Source organism: Oncorhynchus kisutch, unplaced genomic scaffold (genome assembly GCF_002021735.2).
Source record: "Oncorhynchus kisutch isolate 150728-3 unplaced genomic scaffold, Okis_V2 scaffold1280, whole genome shotgun sequence".
Lineage (NCBI taxonomy): Eukaryota > Metazoa > Chordata > Actinopteri > Salmoniformes > Salmonidae > Oncorhynchus > Oncorhynchus kisutch.
In genome coordinates this window covers 106,900-128,275 of record NW_022263225.1, presented here as the reverse complement: position 1 = coordinate 128,275, position 21,376 = coordinate 106,900, and the positions used below count along the sequence as shown (strand labels likewise).

The following is a 21,376-nucleotide window of genomic DNA, read 5'->3' as shown; positions in this document are numbered from 1 at the left end:
AGTCAATCGGAAAACCCCCACTTTGGTCTATGCTTACATACTGTAGAATGGATGAGTTGTTTTGCATATCGACAGTGAGGGTAATAGCATCTGCGATGGTAATTAGGTTATAGTGTGTCTGCTGTTCTTTGTGCACATGTGTCCATGCGGGATTATGCACAGCAAGTGAAAGTTCGTGATTGGTATATCTACCAAAAAGGCACAATGCAGACTGATTTTATTTTCTTGAACAATGCCCATAGACATAACATATTAATTCAGTGTAGGACTAGTCTATAGGCCTACTGCTGCTACAATTTGTTGAGGCACTCTTCAAGTGCTGTCAAATGGAACGACTGCTGCTCTTAGTGTTTCTGTAGTGTGTGTGAGGGGTGGGCAGGTGGTGTCCCTGTTCACCTCGTTAGCACACTGATACTCGTTTTCAGGTCTCACTAATTCAATAATAAAATGAACAGAACGTCAGCAAAATGTAAACTAAATCGTTTTTAATTGTATTTTTCACGGATACAAGTCAACAGACAAACAATATCTCATAAACCTTAGTTGAATTAAACACATTAGAAACTTAAATAAAATAAATTAAACAATATTGTAAATTAAAGACAAAACATTGTTACCGTGGCATAAACATAGGCCAACATATTTTGGATGGGCACTCCATCTTTTTTTTGGTCCAAGACCGACAATAATAATAACATAACAAAAAGAGGCAGATAGACTAATTTTCCACATAGGCAATGGTACGATTTCTCCACGTTGTTTATCGAATTATTTGTGCTTTGCGTGGCGTTTGTTCAAGAGGAATTGAGAGGGAAGAATTGGGCTGGGTGCTCTTCATCTCTGACGTTGATCTTCTCCTTCTCTTTGGGAAAAAATCTGCGGGGAAGAAATGTAGAACGGTTAGTTCTTTAATTCACATTAGAGTCAATCATACGAGAACATCGTCGTTATGTAGTCGGCAAGCCATTAAAACGAGTTGCTTATTAAGGAGTTATATAGCGTTACCAAGAAAAAGTAGACCTACCTGTAATTTGAGTAACGTTGACTGCACGTTCATAAGATGTCCTCGACCTCTTACGCCGAATACATTGTGTTGATTTGGAGTTCAATTTCCTCGTATTGGGGGAATTGGACCAATTCTCTTGGTTAACTTCGTTGGAACAAAGTGCAGTCTGTTCACAGTCTGATAGAGGGGTTTGGTTGAGGCAACAACCACGCACATTATCAGTGACAACCTCTGCGCTATAGTCGGTGTTTGATGTCACAACCTGAACCCTCATGTCTCCAACTTCCGTCGACTCCTGGTAGAAGGCAGGTGTGGAGTCCGCTGACATTCCTTCCCATTCGTAACTCCCGGGAATCGGTGTGTTTGTCTCGAAGTGGAAATTCCATCGACGCTGGTCTCGTTCAGATATTTCCTTCAGCTTCGCCTTCAACTCGCGGTTCAGCGCATCATGGTCGACGGGTCCAAATAAGTTCCGACAAACGCTTGAATGGCGACGGGGAAGCGTTGCTCTCTCTGCCACCGCGCTCTCCAAACCAGTCGGCGTCTGAAAGTTTGTCATGACGTCCAGCAATATGTCCAGATTGAAGAAATACAAAATGGATTCACACTGGGCTGTTTCACCTAACTACAATGTAACTTCAACTGCGACTACTGATATAATGTGGATATAGGAAGGCTATTTAAAGACCAGGAGGATGCCGCCTATATAATGGCTGGTCTTGCTTATTGGTTGCCCTTGGTTTATTCACGCCCCTTTCTTACTACTCTGCTTGCTGGGGGGTATTTGGAATGGCGCCAAATGAGGTTGACTTTTTGCCTCCTTGCGAGGGGTTTGATGATTTAACCTTTCTGCACTGCAGGAGGGATTGTAGCCTGCACGTCGACATCGTGGAAGTTCCGCGTTATAGTTGGATTTAAATTTAAAGCCAATCAGCAGAGACTGAAGCCACCCTGTAAACCCTGCATTTATTTTAGTTATTTTTTTATTTAACCAGGCAAGTCAGTTAAGAACAAATTCTTATTGACAATGAAGGCCTACCGCGGCCAAACCCAGACGACGCTGGGCCAATTGTGCGCAGCCCAATGGGACTCGCAATCACGGCCGGATGTGATACAGCCTGGATTCGAACCAGGGACTGAGATGCAGTGCCTTAGACCGCTGCGCCACACGGGAACCCCTTATTGCGGGTGGCCTGCTTTGTCTGAGTAGTCTCATAGCTGGATTGAAATGTAAAAGGAATGAGCGGAGACGGCATTAACTGTAAACGCTGTCTATATCGGCTCAATCGGAAATTGCCTTTACATTTCATTGCAGATCTCCTGCGATATTTCCGCGATACGGATTGATTCCAGCCTTTAATAAATGCGGCTGTTTTAAACGTTTTTAAACCGTGTTGGCCTTTACCTTTTAACAAAAGACAACTTTGCTTCGAAAATGTGTCATATCCTCAGTGGAACAGATAAACAGCCAATAGGTTTCAGAACATTATAGAGGTTATTTGAAGCATATTCAAATGATATAGACGAGGATGTGCTTATCAATATACGGGTTATTACCAGTATTTATTACACTCTGTTTATTAATTACTTTAGGCGTTTCAGTCTATCCAAGCTGAAGGACAATTTGGAGAAAGAAATATCTATTGAAAACTTGGATGGATTCAAGCTGAAAATGGTATGGTGTCGTGGCCCATCAAAAGGGGACCTTCAGGCTCTCACAGAAGTTTGGTTGGTGCGTGAAAAGCCGTAAAATCAGATAAGCAAAAATGGGTAATGGGTCCGCATTCAAAAAGATGTCACATAAATGAATTTGTTATTATTTTCACTACATCATGGATAGCGTAGACCAGGCCAGGGCAATTACAGTCCTCAGGGGCCTGATTGGTGTCACTTTTCGCCCATCCCTAGAAACACACCTGATTTTAAAAATTGCATTTTTAACTGAAAATCAAGATTGGTTGATTATTGGAGACAGGTGTGCTAGCTGGGACTGACAGGTGTGTTAGCTGGGACTGACAGGTGTGTTTAGCTGGGACTGACTGGTGTGTTAGCTGGGACTGACAGGTGTGTTAGCTGGGACTGACAGGTGTGTTAGCTGGGACTGACAGGTGTGTTAGCTGGGACTGACAGGTGTGTTTAGCTGGGACTGACTGGTGTGTTAGCTGGGACTGACAGGTGTGTTAGCTGGGACTGACAGGTGTGTTAGCTGGGACTGACAGGTGTGTTAGCTGGGACTGACAGGTGTGTTAGCTGGGACTGACAGGTGTGTTAGCTGGGACTGACAGGTGTGTTAGCTGGGACTGACAGGTGTGTTAGCTGGGACTGACAGGTGTGTTTAGCTGGGACTGACAGGTGTGTTAGCTGGGACTGACTGGTGTGTTAGCTGGGACTGACTGGTGTGTTAGCTGGGACTGACTGGTGTGTTAGCTGGGACTGACAGGTGTGTTAGCTGGGACTGACAGGTGTGTTTAGCTGGTGTGTTTAGCTCTGGTCTACCTGTATACAACTTCTTCAGTGTGTAGGTAGAAACCTTTTCCGTTCAACACAGTATTTATAGGGAACACAGGTGAGCAACTGATGAGCAGCAGGTGCTTCTAATCAGGGTTGCCACTCACCTGCCAATCAAAAGGGATGTGGCTTATCTGGTCTACCTGTATACAAGTTAAAATGTTCAATATAAATCAACTGTTCTTCATATACCTATGGGTTTAGCCTCAGATAAAGATAGAAGACCCATCAACCATGTTTCATTAAAACTAAGACCACATTAGACCAGCCTGGAGCTGTTTATGTGTAACTTTATGGTGATATACTGACCCCCAGTGGCAAGTATTATAGCATCCACAACCTAACCTATTGTCGGTCCTATTTGGGAGACACAGGGGCTTATTCAGGTGAAGGCAATTTTACAATAACATAGAAATATAGAAATACATTGTGAAGAGCAGATATGATTCCCATGTGGACCAGGGAATCTCATCTGCTTTAAGTGACATCAGTTGTTGTATCATATCCGTTATTGTATTATATGGTATTATTGTATTATGTTGTTGTATGGTTGTCTCTACCTTCTTGTCCTTTGTGCTGTTGTCTGTGCCCAATAATGTTTGTACCATGTTTTGTGCTGCTACCATGTTGTGTTGCTACCATGTTGTGTTGCTACCATGTTGTGTTGCTACCATGTTGTGTTGCTACCATGCTTTGTTGTTGTCCTAGGTCTCTCTTTATGTAGTATTGTGTTGTCTCTCTTGTCGTGATGTGTGTTATGTCCTATATTTATATGTTAATTAATAATAAAAAATAATTTAAAAAAAATCCCAGCCCCCGTCCCCACAGGAGGCCTTTTGCCTTTTGGTAGGCCGTCATTGTAAATAAGTATTTGTTCTTAACTGACTTGCCTAGTTAAATAAAGGTTAAATAAAATATAATTTATCTGATAGTTATCAGTTATTGTATTATAACTGTTGTATCATATCTGTTATCCGTTGTTGTATCATATCCGTTATCTTATCAGTTATCCGTTGTTGTATCAGTTATCCGTTGTTGTATCATATCCGTTATCCGTTGTTGTATCATATCCGTTATCTTATCAGTTATCCGTTGTTGTATCATATCCGTTATCTTATCAGTTATCCATTGTTGTATCATATCCGTTATCTTATCAGTTATCCGTTGTTGTATCATATCCGTTATCTTATCATAATTTTGCATGCCCAATTTTTCAGTTTTTGATTTGTTAAAAAAGTTTGAAATATCCAATAAATGTCGTTCCACTTCATGATTGTGTCCCACTTGTTGTTGATTCTTCACAAAAAATACAGTTTTATATCTTTGTGTTTGAAGCCTGAAATGTGGCAAAAGGTCGCAAAGTTCAAGGGGGCCGAATACTTTCGCAAGGCACTGTATATGACTAGTTTTAAAAGAAAAGTCAACAGTACTCAACCTTACCTTCCAAATAAGTTTCATTATTAAAGTGGTAGAACACTTGAGTTCATAGAAAAATCAGCATTCATTTGTAAACAAGTTATGACGTAGTGTGTATCATACTTCCTGAGACTGTAGAGTTGGTTGAAGTTACCTCATCAAACTATTGGCCCGTGACCTAATTATTTGAGTGATAACAGCCCACTAATCTAGTGGAGCAGAAATCACAATACAGGACACACTGACTCGAGGAGCACGCCACTATACCGAGGAGCACGCCTCTATACCGAGGAGCACGCCTCTATACCGAGGAGCACGCCTCTATACCGAGGAGCACGCCTCTATACCGAGGAGCACGCCTCTAAACCGAGGAGCACGCCTCTAAACCGAGGAGCACGCCTCTAAACCGAGGAGCACGCCTCTAAACCGAGGAGCACGCCTCTAAACCGAGGAGCACGCCTCTAAACCGAGGAGCACGCCTCTATACCGAGGAGCACGCCTCTATACCGAGGAGCACGCCTCTATACCGAGGAGCACGCCTCTATACCGAGGAGCACGCCTCTTTTCCGAGGAGCACGCCTCTTTTCCGAGGAGCACGCCTCTTTTCCGAGGAGCACGCCTCTATACCGAGGAGCACGCCTCTATACCGAGGAGCACGCCTCTATACCGAGGAGCACGCCTCTATACCGAGGAGCACGCCTCTATACCGAGGAGCACGCCTCTATACCGAGGAGCACGCCTCTATACCGAGGAGCATACTGTACACGTATACAAACAGGCACCCACGTATTCCCTCTCCCCCCCACCCAGTCCTTTAGCCTCACAGTCCTTCCTGCCCCTCATTCAAATAAGACCCGTCGAGACCAGACTCACTTTTACATTAAAAAAAAAACAATCATGACAAACTGCACGCCATCAGTATGTCTTAACCCTCTACTGCACATCGGTGCCCTCAGCACAATACCATTTTGTAGGTTTCTTTGTGTCGCCTCAGGGAAACGTTGTCAGTTTGGCTACTTTTCAGGGTAATATCATGCTCTATGAAAGTTGATGTAAAATGATAGCATTGGTGAATATTTTCTCCAACATATCCACTGACAGAGACATTCTATGGGTGGAGTTTCATGGAGCAGTTAGGATCATACATATGCCCTCTGAGGACAGTGAGCTGAAGGACAGACAGAGACATTCTATGGGCGGAGCTTCACAGAGCAGTTAGGATCATACATGCCCTCTGAGGACAGTGACAGGAAGAATGGACCCCAGAAGGGGGAGATCTTTGCCCATAACCTGTCCAAATGACTGGCCATGATCCAGATACATTTTACTGAGTGGCCAAATACAGTAATAAGCTGAAGCTGCTTGTTTTTGCTGTGCAGGCATGGGCCTCGAATCTCTTCCCATTTCTGATGATCATCTTTTACCAGGCATCCCAGGCAAATGAGCACCATCAAGTAATGTTGACTCCGATGCAAATTCTTAATCGCTGCCAGTAGGAGACCAATCTTTTATGGTTCTTTTCCAGCAGTCTAATCTCATCTGACAGCCAACCCTCAGCTCAGTCTAGGGAAGAATATAGGTTAAATGCAGCAGTCTAATCTCATTTTACAGCCAACCCTCAGCCTTGAGCTGAGTGGCATCCATCGATTGAGAAGAAAAATAAAAGCCAACTACTCCTTTCAAATACATGAATAAACTTTTTTTGGTATTCAACTTCACAGCCAATGAGGTTAACCTCTCCTGCTCTCCCTGTCCATCTAACTCCCTCTGATAACATCCTGTCTCATTTCATTCACATCCTTATAAGAGCTGTCCTATTAAGGTACATAGTGCAGCAGATACCTTTGATGATAGTTGGTACAAATGTAAAAGAAATATATTTGGATTCGTTTAACACTTTTTTGGTTACTACATGATTCCATATGTGTTATTTCATAGTTTTGATGTCTTCACTATTATTACACAATATATAAAATAGTAAAAAATTAAGAAAAACCCTTCAATGAGTAGGTGTGTCCAAACTTTTGACTGGTACTGTAGGTCTAAGCTCTTGGAGATGCCTCACACCTGTCATCAGCAGCAGAGTGACTGGTACTGTAGGTCTAAGCTCTTGGAGATGCCTCACACCTGTCATCAGCAGGAGAGTGACTGGTACTGTAGGTCTAAGCTCTTGGAGATGCCTCACACCTGTCATCAGCAGCAGAGTGACTGGTACTGTAGGTCTAAGCTCTTGGAGATGCCTCACACCTGTCATCAGCAGCAGAGTGACTGGTACTGTAGGTCTAAGCTCTTGGAGATGCCTCACACCTGTCATCAGCAGCAGAGTGACTGGTACTGTAGGTCTAAGCTCTTGGAGATGCCTCACACCTGTCATCAGCAGCAGAGTGACTGGTACTGTAGGTCTAAGCTCTTGGAGATGCCTCACACCTGTCATCAGCAGCAGTGTGACTGGTGAATGATTCCGGGGTAGATTTACCTGGATGTGGGGTAAAGGTCATGTTGTGCACTATGGGTGCTGTGTCTATAGGGGGCGCTACCGCTGCAGAGACGATGCCCACGATGCGGGGATGTACTGGAGTGATCACTGGAGCAAAGGTAGGAGTGGTTTGTGTTTGATGATAGTTGGTAGTACTGTGTATTAAGGGGTGATGACAGTGTGATATAGTTGGTAGTACTGTGTATTAAGGGGTGATGACAGTGTGATATAGTTGGTAGTACTGTGTATTAAGGGGTGATGACAGTGTGATATAGTTGGTAGTACTGTGTATTAAGGGGTGATGACAGTGTGATATAGTTGGTAGTACTGTGTATTAAGGGGTGATGACAGTGTGATATAGTTGGTAGTACTGTGTATTAAGGGGTGATGACAGTGTGATATAGTTGGTAGTAATGTGTATTAAGGGGTGATGACAGTGTGATATAGTTGGTAGTAATGTGTATTGATAAAGGGGTGATGACAGTGTGATATAGTTGGTAGTACTGTGTATTGATAAAGGGGTGCTGACAGTGTGATATAGTTGGTAGTAATGTGTATTGATAAAGGGGTGATGACAGTGTGATATAGTTGGTAGTAATGTGTATTGATAAAGGGGTGCTGACAGTGTGATATAGTTGGTAGTAATGTGTATTGATAAAGGGTGCTGACAGTGTGATATAGTTGGTAGTAATGTGTATTGATAAATGGGTGCTGACAGTGTGATATAGTTGGTAGTAATGTGTATTGATAAAGGGGTGCTGACAGTGTGATATAGTTGGTAGTAATGTGTATTGATAAAGGGGTGCTGACAGTGTGATATAGTTGGTAGTAATGTGTATTGATAAAGGGGTGCTGACAGTGTGATATAGTTGGTAGTAATGTGTATTGATAAAGGGGTGCTGACAGTGTGATATAGTTGGTAGTAATGTGTATTGATAAAGGGGTGATGACAGTGTGATATAGTTGGTAGTAATGTGTATTGATAAAGGGGGGATGACAGTGTGATATAGTTGGTAGTAATGTGTATTAAGGGGTGCTGACAGTGTGATATAGTTGGTAGTAATGTGTGCTGACAGTGTGATATAGTTGGTAGTAATGTGTATTGATTAAGGGGTGCTGACAGTGTGATATAGTTGGTAGTAATGTGTATTGATAAAGGGTGCTGACAGTGTGATATAGTTGGTAGTAATGTATATTGATGAAGGGGTGCTGACGTGTGATATAGTTAGTAGTAATGTGTGCTGACAGTGTGATATAGTTGGTAGTAATGTGTATTGATAAATGAGTGCTGACAGTGTGATATAGTTGGTAGTAATGTGTATTGATAAAGGAGTGCTGACAGTGTGATATAGTTGGTAGTAATGTGTATTAAGGGGTGCTGACAGTGTGATATAGTTGGTAGTAATGTGTATTAAGGGGTGCTGACAGTGTGATATAGTTGGTAGTAATGTGTATTGATAAATGAGTGCTGACAGTGTGATATAGTTGGTAGTAATGTGTATTGATAAAGGGGTGATGACAGTGTGATATAGTTGGTAATAATGTGTATTGATAAAGGGTGCTGACAGTGTGATATAGTTGGTAGTAATGTGTATTGATAAAGGGGTGCTGACAGTGTGATATAGTTGGTAGTAATGTGTATTGATAAAGGGTGCTGACAGTGTGATATAGTTGGTAGTAATGTGTGCTGACAGTGTGATATAGTTGGTAGTAATGTGTACTAAGGGGTGCTGACAGTGTGATATAGTTGGTAGTAATGTGTATTGCTAAAGGGTGCTGACAGTGTGATATAGTTGGTAATAATGTGTATTAAGGGGTGCTGACAGTGTGATATAGTTGGTAGTAATGTGTGCTGACAGTGTGATATAGTTGGTAGTAATGTGTATTAAGGGGTGCTGACAGTGTGATATAGTTGGTAGTAATGTGTATTAAGGAGTGCTGACAGTGTGATATAGTTGGCAGTAATGTGTGCTGACAGTGTGATATAGTTGGTAGTAATGTGTATTAAGGGGTGCTGACAGTGTGATATAGTTGGTAGTAATGTAGGCTGAGTGTGATATAGTTGGTAGTAATGTGTATTGATAAAGGGGGGATGACAGTGTGATATAGTTGGTAGTAATGTGTATTAAGGGGTGCTGACAGTGTGATATAGTTGGTAGTAATGTGTGCTGAGTGTGATATAGTTGGTAGTAATGTGTATTGATAAAGGGTGCTGACAGTGTGATATAGTTGGTAGTAATGTGTGCTGACAGTGTGATATAGTTGGTAGTAATGTGTACTAAGGGGTGCTGACAGTGTGATATAGTTGGTAGTAATGTGTATTGCTAAAGGGTACTGACAGTGTGATATAGTTGGTAATAATGTGTATTAAGGGGTGCTGACAGTGTGATATAGTTGGTAGTAATGTGTGCTGACAGTGTGATATAGTTGGTACTAATGTGTATTAAGGGGTGCTGACAGTGTGATATAGTTGGTAGTAATGTGTATTAAGGAGTGCTGACAGTGTGATATAGTTGGCAGTAATGTGTGCTGACAGTGTGATATAGTTGGTAGTAATGTGTATTAAGGGGTGCTGACAGTGTGATATAGTTGGTAGTAATGTAGGCTGAGTGTGATATAGTTGGTAGTAATGTGTATTGATAAAGGGGGGATGACAGTGTGATATAGTTGGTAGTAATGTGTATTAAGGGGTGCTGACAGTGTGATATAGTTGGTAGTAATGTGTGCTGAGTGTGATATAGTTGGTAGTAATGTGTATTGATAAAGGGGGATGACAGTGTGATATAGTTGGTAGTAATGTGTATATATTAAGGGGTGCTGACAGTGTGATATAGTTGGCAGTAATGTGTATTGATAAAGGGGTGATGACAGTGTGATATAGTTGGTAGTAATGTGTATTGATAAAGGGGTGATGACAGTGTGATATAGTTGGTAGTAATGTGTATTGATAAAGGAGTGCTGACAGTGTGATATAGTTGGTAGTAATGTGTATTAAGGGGTGATGACAGTGTGATATAGTTGGTAGTAATGTGTATTGATAAAGGGGTGCTGACAGTGTGATATAGTTGGTAGTAATGTGTATTGATAAAGGGTGCTGACAGTGTGATATAGTTGGTAGTAATGTGTATTGCTAAAGGGGTGCTGACAGTGTGATATAGTTGGTAGTAATGTGTATTGATAAAGGGGTGCTGACAGTGTGATATAGTTGGTAGTAATGTGTATTGATAAAGGGTGCTGACAGTGTGATATAGTTGGTAGTAATGTGTATTGATAAAGGGGTGCCGACAGTGTGATATAGTTGGTAGTAATGTGTGATGACAGTGTGATATAGTTGGTAGTAATGTGTGCTGACAGTGTGATATAGTTGGTAGTAATGTGTATTGATAAATGGGTGCTGACAGTGTGATATAGTTGGTAGTAATGTGTATTGATAAAGGGGTGCTGACAGTGTGATATAGTTGGTAGTAATGTGTATTGATAAAGGGGTGCTGACAGTGTGATATAGTTGGTAGTAATGTGTATTGATAAAGGGGTGCTGACAGTGTGATATAGTTGGTAGTAATGTGTATTGATAAAGGGGTGCTGACAGTGTGATATAGTTGGTAGTAATGTGTATTGATAAAGGGGTGCCGACAGGACAGTGTGATATAGTTGGTAGTAATGTGTATTGATAAAGGGGTGATAACAGTGTGATATAGTTGGTAGTAATGTGTATTGATAAAGGGGTGCTGACAGTGAGTTTATTCAGGTCTCGTGAATACATAAGCAGTGAAGATCATATGAAAATAGCTAGCATGTGATCCGACTGCTCTTTGTTCATTTGTGATTGGTCACCCAATGTTTGTATATTTACCTTCTAATTGTTAAACAAATGTAGGGCGATGCAACTTGAGCTCAGAGCCGCCGCTGCTGCCCCCCCACCCCCACCCCTGCGGCGTCCTACACCTGCGTCTAGCTTTCATTCTACAGAACGCATGTGGTTCACTATGATGACAGAACTCAGGAAGCTTTTTGCATGCAGAGCAAAAATTAAAAGGCTAACTATATATGCTTTGCATATAGGTCATCAGCAGCAGAGTGACTGGTACTGTAGGTCTAAGCTCTTGGAGATGCCTCACACCTGTCATCAGCAGGAGAGTGACTGGTACTGTAGGTCTAAGCTCTTGGAGATGCCTCACACCTGTCATCAGCAGCAGAGTGACTGGTACTGTAGGTCTAAGCTCTTGGAGATCCCTCACACCTGTCATCAGCAGCAGAGTGACTGGTACTGTAGGTCTAAGCTCTTGGAGATGCCTCACACCTGTCATCAGCAGCAGTGTGACTGGTGAATGATTCCGGGGTAGATTTACCTGGATGTGGGGTAAAGGTCATGTTGTGCACTATGGGTGCTGTGTCTATAGGGGGCGCTACCGCTGCAGAGACGATGCCCACGATGCGGGGATGTACTGGAGTGATCACTGGAGCAAAGGTAGGAGTGGTTTGTGTTTGTCATGGACTGTTAATGACTGGACTGTAAACACTATGTGATGTGCCTGCTGTTGCTACTCTCAGCTGGACGAGGGGGACACTGGGCAACAGGACGAGGGGGGAACATGGACTTCACTGGCACCAGTAGGACAAGGGGAAAGGGAACACTGTTACACCATGTTAGAAATTTCTTCCGTACCACCACCCATATTGGTCCTAAGAGACAGTTCATTGATCAAACTGGCCAAGACCGTATTAGTACCTAGATGGTCTTTCGATTCCATTATAATAAACGTCCGTTACAGTGCAGACCAAACTATTGCCAATTAAAGCTGCTTGTCCACGTGTGGTGTGTCATATAGTCTCCCCTACAGGCAGATCAACTGTCACTGTATCACTCACTGGACAAAGGAGAGGGAACAAAGTTACATCACGAAGGGAATTCTATCAGTGGGTGGGCAATGACAAGCCCTTGGGACAGATTTAATGAAACATTGATGGTAAAGTTGGATGCCTTGGGGCGACACGATATAGACCATCTGTTACGGGAGGAAAGTGCACTAGTCCGGGATGAATTCAGTCTACACTACTGCAGGTACAGACTATAATATTGTCAACTCCATTAAATATGGAACCAAAATGAAAAATGAAATGCGTTGAGAATGAATATAGTCAACCATATAATATACCACTACTGTGTACTACACTAGTTGATTTGTTTTTTCATTAAACATCTAAAGACTTGGTGTATAAAGAGATTTCTTTACTTGATATCTATATTTAAATCATTTCCTGCTCTATGGCCAATCCTTGAGACGTGCCGAACCTTAAATTGTCCTGCAAATCTCCCATCCTCCTACTGCCTAATGCATATGCGCGCATCGCTCATGGATCTAGTCGGTCATATTACTCACGGTTTTTTGCACAATTGTTATCGCATTCACTATTTAAATACATTTCCATAGTCCCAGTTACTTATCTCTCAATACAACTATTAGGTTATACTTCTACTAGAACCAGACCAAATCTGATACATAAACCACATGTATTCATTAGTCTATTTGATAGGTCAATTTAAAGCTGACGTTACTCTATACAGGCAGACGTAGGTTAAGATGCAATGTATTGCACTTCTAAACGTGTTTATTTTACACACCTGGCGTATTTGCTTTATAGAAGATAATGGCAGGGGCACACTGACTGGCCATCTTCATAGCCTGATATTGAAAAGCGAAAGCACTTGGAGTTACAGAATTTGAAAAGAAACGCCAATCATGTGTAATCTTGATTACTTGTTATATTGTTTGGTGTATTACTATACAGCTGTTTTAGGTGTTAAGGCACAAATCAGATCTTCCCCAAATCCCTGTTAAGGGCTAGTCAATCGGAAAACCCCCCACATTGGTCTCATATCGGAAATATGCTTACATGCTGTAGAATGGATGAGTTGATTTGCATATCGACAGCGAGGGTAATAGCATCTGCATCTCCGTGCGGAATAATGAGCAGTAAATTTAAAGCTCGTGGGATTAGTATATCTACCAACGAGCCATAATGAGGCAGATCTCATAAATGATTCAGTGTAGGGCTAGTCTATAGGTCTACTTTTACAATTTGTTGAGGCACTCTTCAAGTGCTGTCAAATGGAACGACTGCTGCTCTTGTTTCTCTATTGTGTGTGAGGGGTGGTCATGGGCAGGTAGTGTCCCTGTTCATCTCGTTAGCCATTTGAGGGCTCACTAATACAATAAAATGAGAAGTCAAAATGTAAACTACATTGTTTTAATAGTTTCCCCAGCTACCATTTAAACAATCGCAGAAAACTTAAATTGAATTAAAACATAAATTAGTTGAAATCAAATAATTTAAAAACATTGTTACTTTGGCAAAAAACCTAGGCCATCATGTGGGTTACATCTTTTGTCCAATGGAAAATAATTGAAAAAGGCAGATAACCTATGTAGCAAATTAAGCTTAAGTATCATTTGAGGGCTCACTAATGCAATTAAGTGAGCAGAAAGTCACCAAAATTGTCTTTCACAGATGCCATTTCAAACAATCACACGTAATAAATTAACACAAGTTAATTGAATTATTCTTTTTTAAATACATTGTTACTTTGGCATAAACATATGTTGCTTATTTGGGAGGGTTACTCCATCTTTTGGCCCGAGATGGAAAATATTAACTGCAGAAGCGGCAGATGGTAGCAGATGGTAGCATTTGTCAGCGTGGTTAATCGAAAGGTTCCCTCGTTTCTTCAAGGGGAATTGAGAGAAGAATTGTGCTGGGGGCTAGTCATCTCAGACATTGATCTTCTCCTCGGGAACAAATCTGCAGGGAAGAAGTGCAGAACGGTTAGCCTTCAATTCATACTAGATCAACATTATGTAGTCGGCAAGTCATTAAAACAAGTTTCCCATTAAAGAGTTTGTGTTAGTGACAACTAGTCATTCAGGGCAGGTGGGGCAGCGGAGCCTCACCCGTCTTAAGAAAAATAAACGACAGGGAGCGCTAGAAAGTTCATGCCCCCCTCGGGTGCTGCCATAGTTACATTAGACATTCCAATCCAAGAAGCCTCAAGGGCATCGACCATAAACATTACACAAGTTGGAAAATGCAATTTCAACAATGAGTGGTTTGGAAGGAGTCAGAGGCGGAGTTGCAAAACAATCCCTAAAAAAAGGTTGACCTCCACTGCCAGCTAGTTGGTGGAGGGTGTGGGGTCCAAGTCTGGGTTTAAGGCTCTTATCCAAGCTTAAGGATAAACATTCACAGTAACAACATTGGGGGGGGGGGGGGGGGGGGGGAAAGAGTGCAGACTGGGTAAATGGATGAGCATTCAAAATCTAACTCCGAGTTCCAAGTCTAGAGTGATGACGATTCAACCTCGTTTCAAACCCCCAAGTTCCCAGTGATCTAGAAAGCACCATAAATCCAGAGAAGGCCAGACTGACAAAGTCACATGACAATTAGCCCACTGTGCCATCGTCCTGTCCAAAAATGTATTGTATGCTGCATAAATGACGTAATATGCCAGGGTCAGTAAGCCGTTAGTAGGCCATGTGACTACCCTAACAATTTGGTCCCTCCCCTCCTCCCATATTACCCTATTTTATGGAACTGTCAGATTTTAAGAACTTTCATTGTCTGTTTTTACGCCCCCTTTATCCTATGGTTCTGACTTGGTGTACAGGAAACTTAAAAAATGTTTAGGAATGGCGCCAAATGAGGTTAACTTTTGCATACTTGCAGGGGGTTTAATTATTTAACCTTTCTGCACTGCAGGATGGATTGTAGCCTACGGATTTCTGCGGTTTAGGGCTGGATTCAATCGATCGTTGAAATCGCGGAATAACGGCGTTGACTGGAATTAAATTGTATTTGTGTCAAACCGTCATCCCACCCCTTATGGGATTAATTGACAAACAATAATTCACTATGGCAAATAAATTCATTATTCCGGCATTCTCTGCATTGCGCAGCACAGTGAAAAATAACAAATCAATACATAGTAAATAAGATTAAGCAAACAATAATTACAACCCTGGAGCAGTAAACACAGAAAAACAACATGAGTTACTAGATTGCAGTCTGGCACAAAGTACTCATAACAGACAAGCCTATACACACACACGCTAAATATTAGTACAATTTAATTACAGGTAGCCCTTTTATTCCAGGCTTTATTTAAATATTCCTCAAACGGAAATACAAGGGACAAAACACAAATTCCTCCTCACTCAGCCACATAGTGCATATCTGGTGTGGTTTCTGGAATAAGAGAACCTTTATATCATGGTAGAAAAGGGCAATCGAGAATTAAACTAATTTGATCCGGCATTTCTTCAAGGTCACAATAGTTAAATCGTCTTTCCTCTTCACCACAATACCGAAGTGTTTCACTACGCAGAGGCAATATCCCTGATCGGGGCACATGCGATCTTACTTTTAGAAAGGTCAGACATAATATCTTACGAATTCACCCTTAACTCAAACAGGCTCATGATTAATCTCTTCCACCCATCGTCTTCATATTGCATCAGTTGTTTAATAATATCCATGTCTCCCTTAAATTAGATTCGTGCAGATGTTCAGTCAGACATTTCAGTTGCCCAGGCGCCCCCTATGGATAGATGCCACTGAAACTGCTAACTATTCTGGCAAAGCCAACAGTCTATTCCAAAGTGTCACCATAGACGTCATCCATCTCACCTGGTTCCCAGCCCATGTCCCGAGTTATTCCAAGTATAGGTGCAAACGTGGACCTAAAAAGTAACGTACTGCTCGGTTATGAACACGTTCGTTTTTAAAATACCTCTTGGCACCCAAAACTCCTGCTGAATAGTCCAGAACACACGCATGTCTGATACAGTTTGTAATACTTAGCATAACCAATATCTTTGAGTGTTTCCTATAACTCCCAAGGAGCTCTACTTGCCGAGTCGGCCAGGGCAGATGTTGCGTATAGAAAGGTCATGTTTATCAATAAAAACATTTTTTATAAATGCTAGTAAACTCAAGAATGTCTTAACCAAAACAAATCTGAAACACTTTAGTAGCTGGTTATCTGTGTGTTTATTTCATCACGAGTCGATATTTTACACACCAATTGACTACACAACATGTTCTGCGGTTCTTGTTCAGTTCGCCATCAAAATAAAAAAGGCAGTCTTAACAAGCCATTTTTTTTAATTCATACACTATTCTCTTGTATTCCCAGTGTTACACTAACAATAGGTACTCAGCCTTGCGCATTACTGACCCTAGATCCATTAACTCATCATTCAAATAAGGCTTTTTAGGCTTGATAAATTCAAACCTCCAATTTCAGAATATTTTACGTCGTCATTTTTCATACCACACATCCAAATCAAATGTTTCTAGGCATCGTCACAGTTGAAAAGGCAATGAGCGGAGACTGCGTTCACGGTAAACCCTGGATGTCGGATCAATCGGAAATTACCTTTACATTTTAAGGCCGATCTTCTGCGATACAAATTCAATCTAGCCCTAAACAGGTGTATATTTTAATAGGCTTTATACCGTGTAGACCTACACCTTTCTAAACAAAAATTTTGAAAATGTCCCTGATCCTCAGTGGAACAGGTACAGCTAATAGGTTTCAGAACATATGCCGTTATTTGAAGCCTGTTCCAATGACATACTGGTTATTACTTTAAGCGTTTCTGCATATCCAAACTGTAGGACAATTTGGAGAATCTATTGAAAACATAATCAAGCGGGGGAAAAAAAGTCGTGGCTTTTCTAAAGAGGAACATCGGACTCGCCTAGAGGTTAAGTTGGTGCGTAAAACCCGTAATTTTAGATGTGATAAAATGTGATGGCCCGCATTCATAAAGTAGTTGCTTAACGTTCACTTCATTTCGTATAGTCGCTGCGTACACAGACGTTTCTGCTTTAGCCTTCAGTGTGTGGGTATTCATCATTTTCATTCAAACCAGCATAGGGAACAGGTGAGCAGCAGGTGCTTCTAATCAGGGTTGCCCCTCATCTGCCAATTAAAAAGGATGTGGCTTCTGGTCTACCTGTAGACCTGGCCTCGTGGTTTATTAATATATATCATTTCTTTAAAAACGTGGGTTTAGCTAAGAAAATAACTTTCAAGCATGTTCCAGCAAAGCTGGGTCAGTATAGCATCCACAACCTAAGGTCTCTACATTTCTAGCAGAAAATAAATTGGGGCTTCCTGTTATTTTGGCATTAGTGTCAGTTTGCAAACGTAACAAAAATACTGATTTAAAGCCCATACGAACAAGGTTTGTTTTCTTAAGGCAGCTCCAAAATACATGCCTTTCAGCCTCTCAGTGCCTTGTGGTGGTGCGGCAAGCAAGCAGCAAATAGGAACATTGTGCCATGACTGGCTCAGTGTTCTGTCACTCATGGGGACAGTACATAGTCCAGATTAAATCCTTAGTAAGGATTGACACATTGCAGCTGTTTGGGTCCTGTCATGTAATATTATTAAGTGGCCTTCAAAAAAAAAAAAAAAAGGCTCAATGTCAAATTATATGTACAGCAGCTTTGGACTGAACAGGTCAACATTTTAACTAGCGGGCATCATTAAATCAAACCAATGCATTTTAACTAGCGGGCATCATTAAATCAAACCAATGCATTTTAACTAGCGGGCATCATTAAATCAAACCAATGCATTTTAACTAGCGGGCATCATTAAAGCAAACCAATGCATTTTAACTAGCGGGCATCATTAAATCAAACCAATGCATTTTAACTAGCGGGCATCATTAAAGCAAACCAATGCATTTTAACTAGCGGGCATCATTAAATCAAACCAATGCATTTTAACTAGCGGGCATCATTAAATCAAACCAATGCATTTTAACTAGCGGGCATCATTAAAGCAAACCAATGCATTTTAACTAGCGGGCATCATTAAAGCAAACCAATGCATTTTAACTAGCGGGCATCATTAAAGCAAACCAATGCATTTTAACTAGCGGGCATCATTAAATCAAACCAATGCATTTTAACTAGCGGGCATCATTAAATCAAACCAATGCATTTTAACTAGCGGGCATCATTAAATCAAACCAATGCATTTTAACTAGCGGGCATCATTAAATCAAACCAATGCATTTTAACTAGCGGGCATCATTAAATCAAACCAATGCATTTTAATCCTTGTCATATGAAGATAAGTAAAATGTAACATATTGGTGCTCATCGGCTATAAAGATCACACAAGTTGGAAATAACAAAATTCAACAATGTCGTTTGGAAGGAATCAGTGGCTAACTGCAAGCACTGCAAAGCAACCACTAGCCTGCTATTCAATGGAGTGGTGTGTTTACCATAAAGCTAGAGAATGCCAGACTAACAAAATGCCCACAAAGGACCACCACGGAATCTTCCTGTTTACGTGATCAGATCACAAGGTGAGTCAAAAAACATTGTATGGTGCTGCATCAATCATGTAATATGCCAGGGAGAAATGTATACTGTAGATAAAGTAATACTACGTGTATGTTGTGTATCAAGCTGATCGTAGCACATATGCTTCAACCTAATCATTTGGTCTATTTTCACCTCCTGTTCTGACTTGGTGGTGCACATGTAGCCTACAACCCGTTCGAGAAATGGCACCTATTGTAAGAGGCTTCATTCGATCCATTGTGCTGGAAAGAACTCTACTGGGATAACTATATGTAGGCCCTAACAGTTTGTGGGAACGCTTGTCGTGGTTAGTGCAATTAATGTATTGTGGCTTTGCTGGTATGCATAAGAAAATATGGAGTTCGCACCACCAAGATTTACATACTAAAGTCGCCACTGAGCTCAGTGAAGACTGATTGGTCAGAAAAAGGCTAGGGCTTGCCTTACCTGCGTCCGCCAACTTCCGACACCTGGTAGAAGGCAGGCATCGACTCCGCTGACATTCCTTCCCATTCATAAATCCCGGGAATCGGTGCGTCTGTCTCGAAGTGGAAATTCCATCGACGCTGGTCTCGTTCAGATATTTCCTTCAGCTTCGCCTTCAACTCGCGGTTCAGAGCATTATGGTCGACGGGTCCAAATAAGTTCCGACAAACGCTTGAATGGCGACGTGGAAGAGTTGCTCTCTCTGCCACCGCGCTCTCCAAACCAGTTGGCGTCGGAACGTTCGTCATGACGTCCTGCAATATGTCAAGATTGAAGAAATAGAAAATGGATGTTACCTCTAACTTCCGATGCGATCACTGACATTTTGTGAGCCGTAGGCTATTTAAAGGCCGGAGGATGCCGACTATATTATTGTCCGGTCTTGATTATTGGTTGTCCATTTGAGTGAAAACACGCCCCTTTCACCTTTTAAATGGCGCGATTGTAGTCTAATTAGGAGATTTTGCCGTTTGATCAGTTCATTGGGCAATTTCAGGTTAATATTACTCAGAGAGAATATATGAAGGTTTGCAAAGCAATTCCACTTTCTTTACTTGGACTTATTATGAACACTTTGTTATTTGAGGTTGTTCTCTGTTTTCCAAGTCTGCAAATAATGACTTGAATCTTTTGGATTAAAAAAAATGCAACAATAAGTGGATACGATTGTCAGTTAATGAAGTCATTTTTGGTGATTATAATTCAATATATTGCTATGGAAGTGACCAACCCTAATGCTATAGTCAAAAGCGACTATCTTTTACCTTAATTGTCCGGTTATCCCAAAAGTTAAAGAAACTCATTTTAAAATATGTTCTTCCATTTATCCCGTTAATGATTTCTTGCCCAAAAGATTCAATTTTGACAAAATGCCTTGTGTTTTATGTTCCTCTGCATTAGAATCTAATTTTTTTCGTGCCCCCATCCTAGTGAACTATGGATTGAAATTCATGAATGGTCGTGTATAAAATCTCCAGAATATCCTATGTTTACCTTTCATGATGTTAAATGGGGGGGGGGGGGGGGGGGGGGGGGGGGGCTGTCACAAAGTGCTGTACTAAATTCAGAAGGCACTCGCACATCTGAGCAATCTTATTTGCTGGTGCATGGCAACAGTTGAACAAGATGAAGGGAAAAGGAAACCGCACACTGCTCTTGATAGTATCACTGATATTTAATAAGCTTACGTATCGGCCTCACGGCCTACGTCAGAGCTTTTGTGACTTTTTAACCCTAACCCTAATTTTTAAAAATTCACAAAAGCTCTGACGAAGGCCGTGAGGCTGATACGTAAGCTTATTAATATCAGTGATACTATCAAGAGCAGTGTGCGGTGGTCAGTACATGGCCAAGATGTTTCAAACGTTCATAGATGACCAGCAGGGTCAGATAATAATAATCACAGTGGTTGTAGAGGGTGCAACAGGTCAGCACCTCAGGAATAAATGTCAGTTGGCTTTTCATAGCCGATCATTAAGAGTTAGAGACAGCAGGTGCGGAGAGAGAGAGAAAAACAAGTAGAATTGGGTGGCTTGGTGTGGGGTATTTGGAATGGCACCAAATGAGGTTCACTTTTGCATCCTTGCAGGAAGTTTAATGACAGACTTTCTGCACTGCAGGAGTGATTGTAGCCTACGTATTTCTGCTGTTTGGGGCGGATTCAATCTGTATCGTCGAAATCGCGGAAGATCCGCGTTAGAGCTGGATTGAAATGTAACAGGAATGAGTTGAGACGGCATTAACTGTAAACGCTGTCTATATCGGTTCAATCGGAATTGCATTTACATTTCATTGCAGATTATCTGCGATATTCCCGCGAGGGATTGATTCCAGCCTTTAATAAATGCGGCTATTTTAAAAGGTTTTAAACCGTGTTGGCCTTTACCTTTAACAAAACAACTTTGCTTCGAAAATTGTCATATCCTCAGTGGAACNCTTAGTAAGGATTGACACAGTTCAGCTGTTTTGGGTCCTGTCATATATTATTAAGTGGCCTTCAAAAAAAAAAAAAAGGCTCAATGTCAAATTATATGTACAGCAGCTTTGGACTGAACAGGTCAACATTTTAACTAGCGGGCATCATTAAATCAAACCAATGC

The 21,376-nt window shown here is 41.4% G+C and overlaps 1 protein-coding gene and 1 long non-coding RNA gene across 2 annotated transcripts; both read right to left on the bottom strand.

Moving 5' to 3' along the window:
• Positions 1-517: 517 nt before the first annotated feature.
• LOC109883693 (cyclin-dependent kinase inhibitor 1B-like) lies at positions 518-1,693 on the bottom strand. Its single transcript, XM_020475728.2, has 2 exons — positions 1,025-1,693; positions 518-876 (listed from the first exon to the last, which is right to left on the bottom strand). Exons 1-2 carry the CDS (start codon positions 1,563-1,565, stop codon positions 761-763), a joined length of 657 nt encoding a protein of 218 aa, XP_020331317.1. The 5' UTR covers positions 1,566-1,693; the 3' UTR covers positions 518-760.
• An 11,946-nt stretch (positions 1,694-13,639) lies between these two features.
• On the bottom strand, positions 13,640-19,618 carry LOC116365775 (uncharacterized). Its single transcript, XR_004208150.1, has 2 exons — positions 19,239-19,618; positions 13,640-14,207 (listed from the first exon to the last, which is right to left on the bottom strand). It is a non-coding gene; the product is annotated as an uncharacterized LOC116365775 (long non-coding RNA).
• Between the last annotated feature and the right edge of the window lie 1,758 nt (positions 19,619-21,376).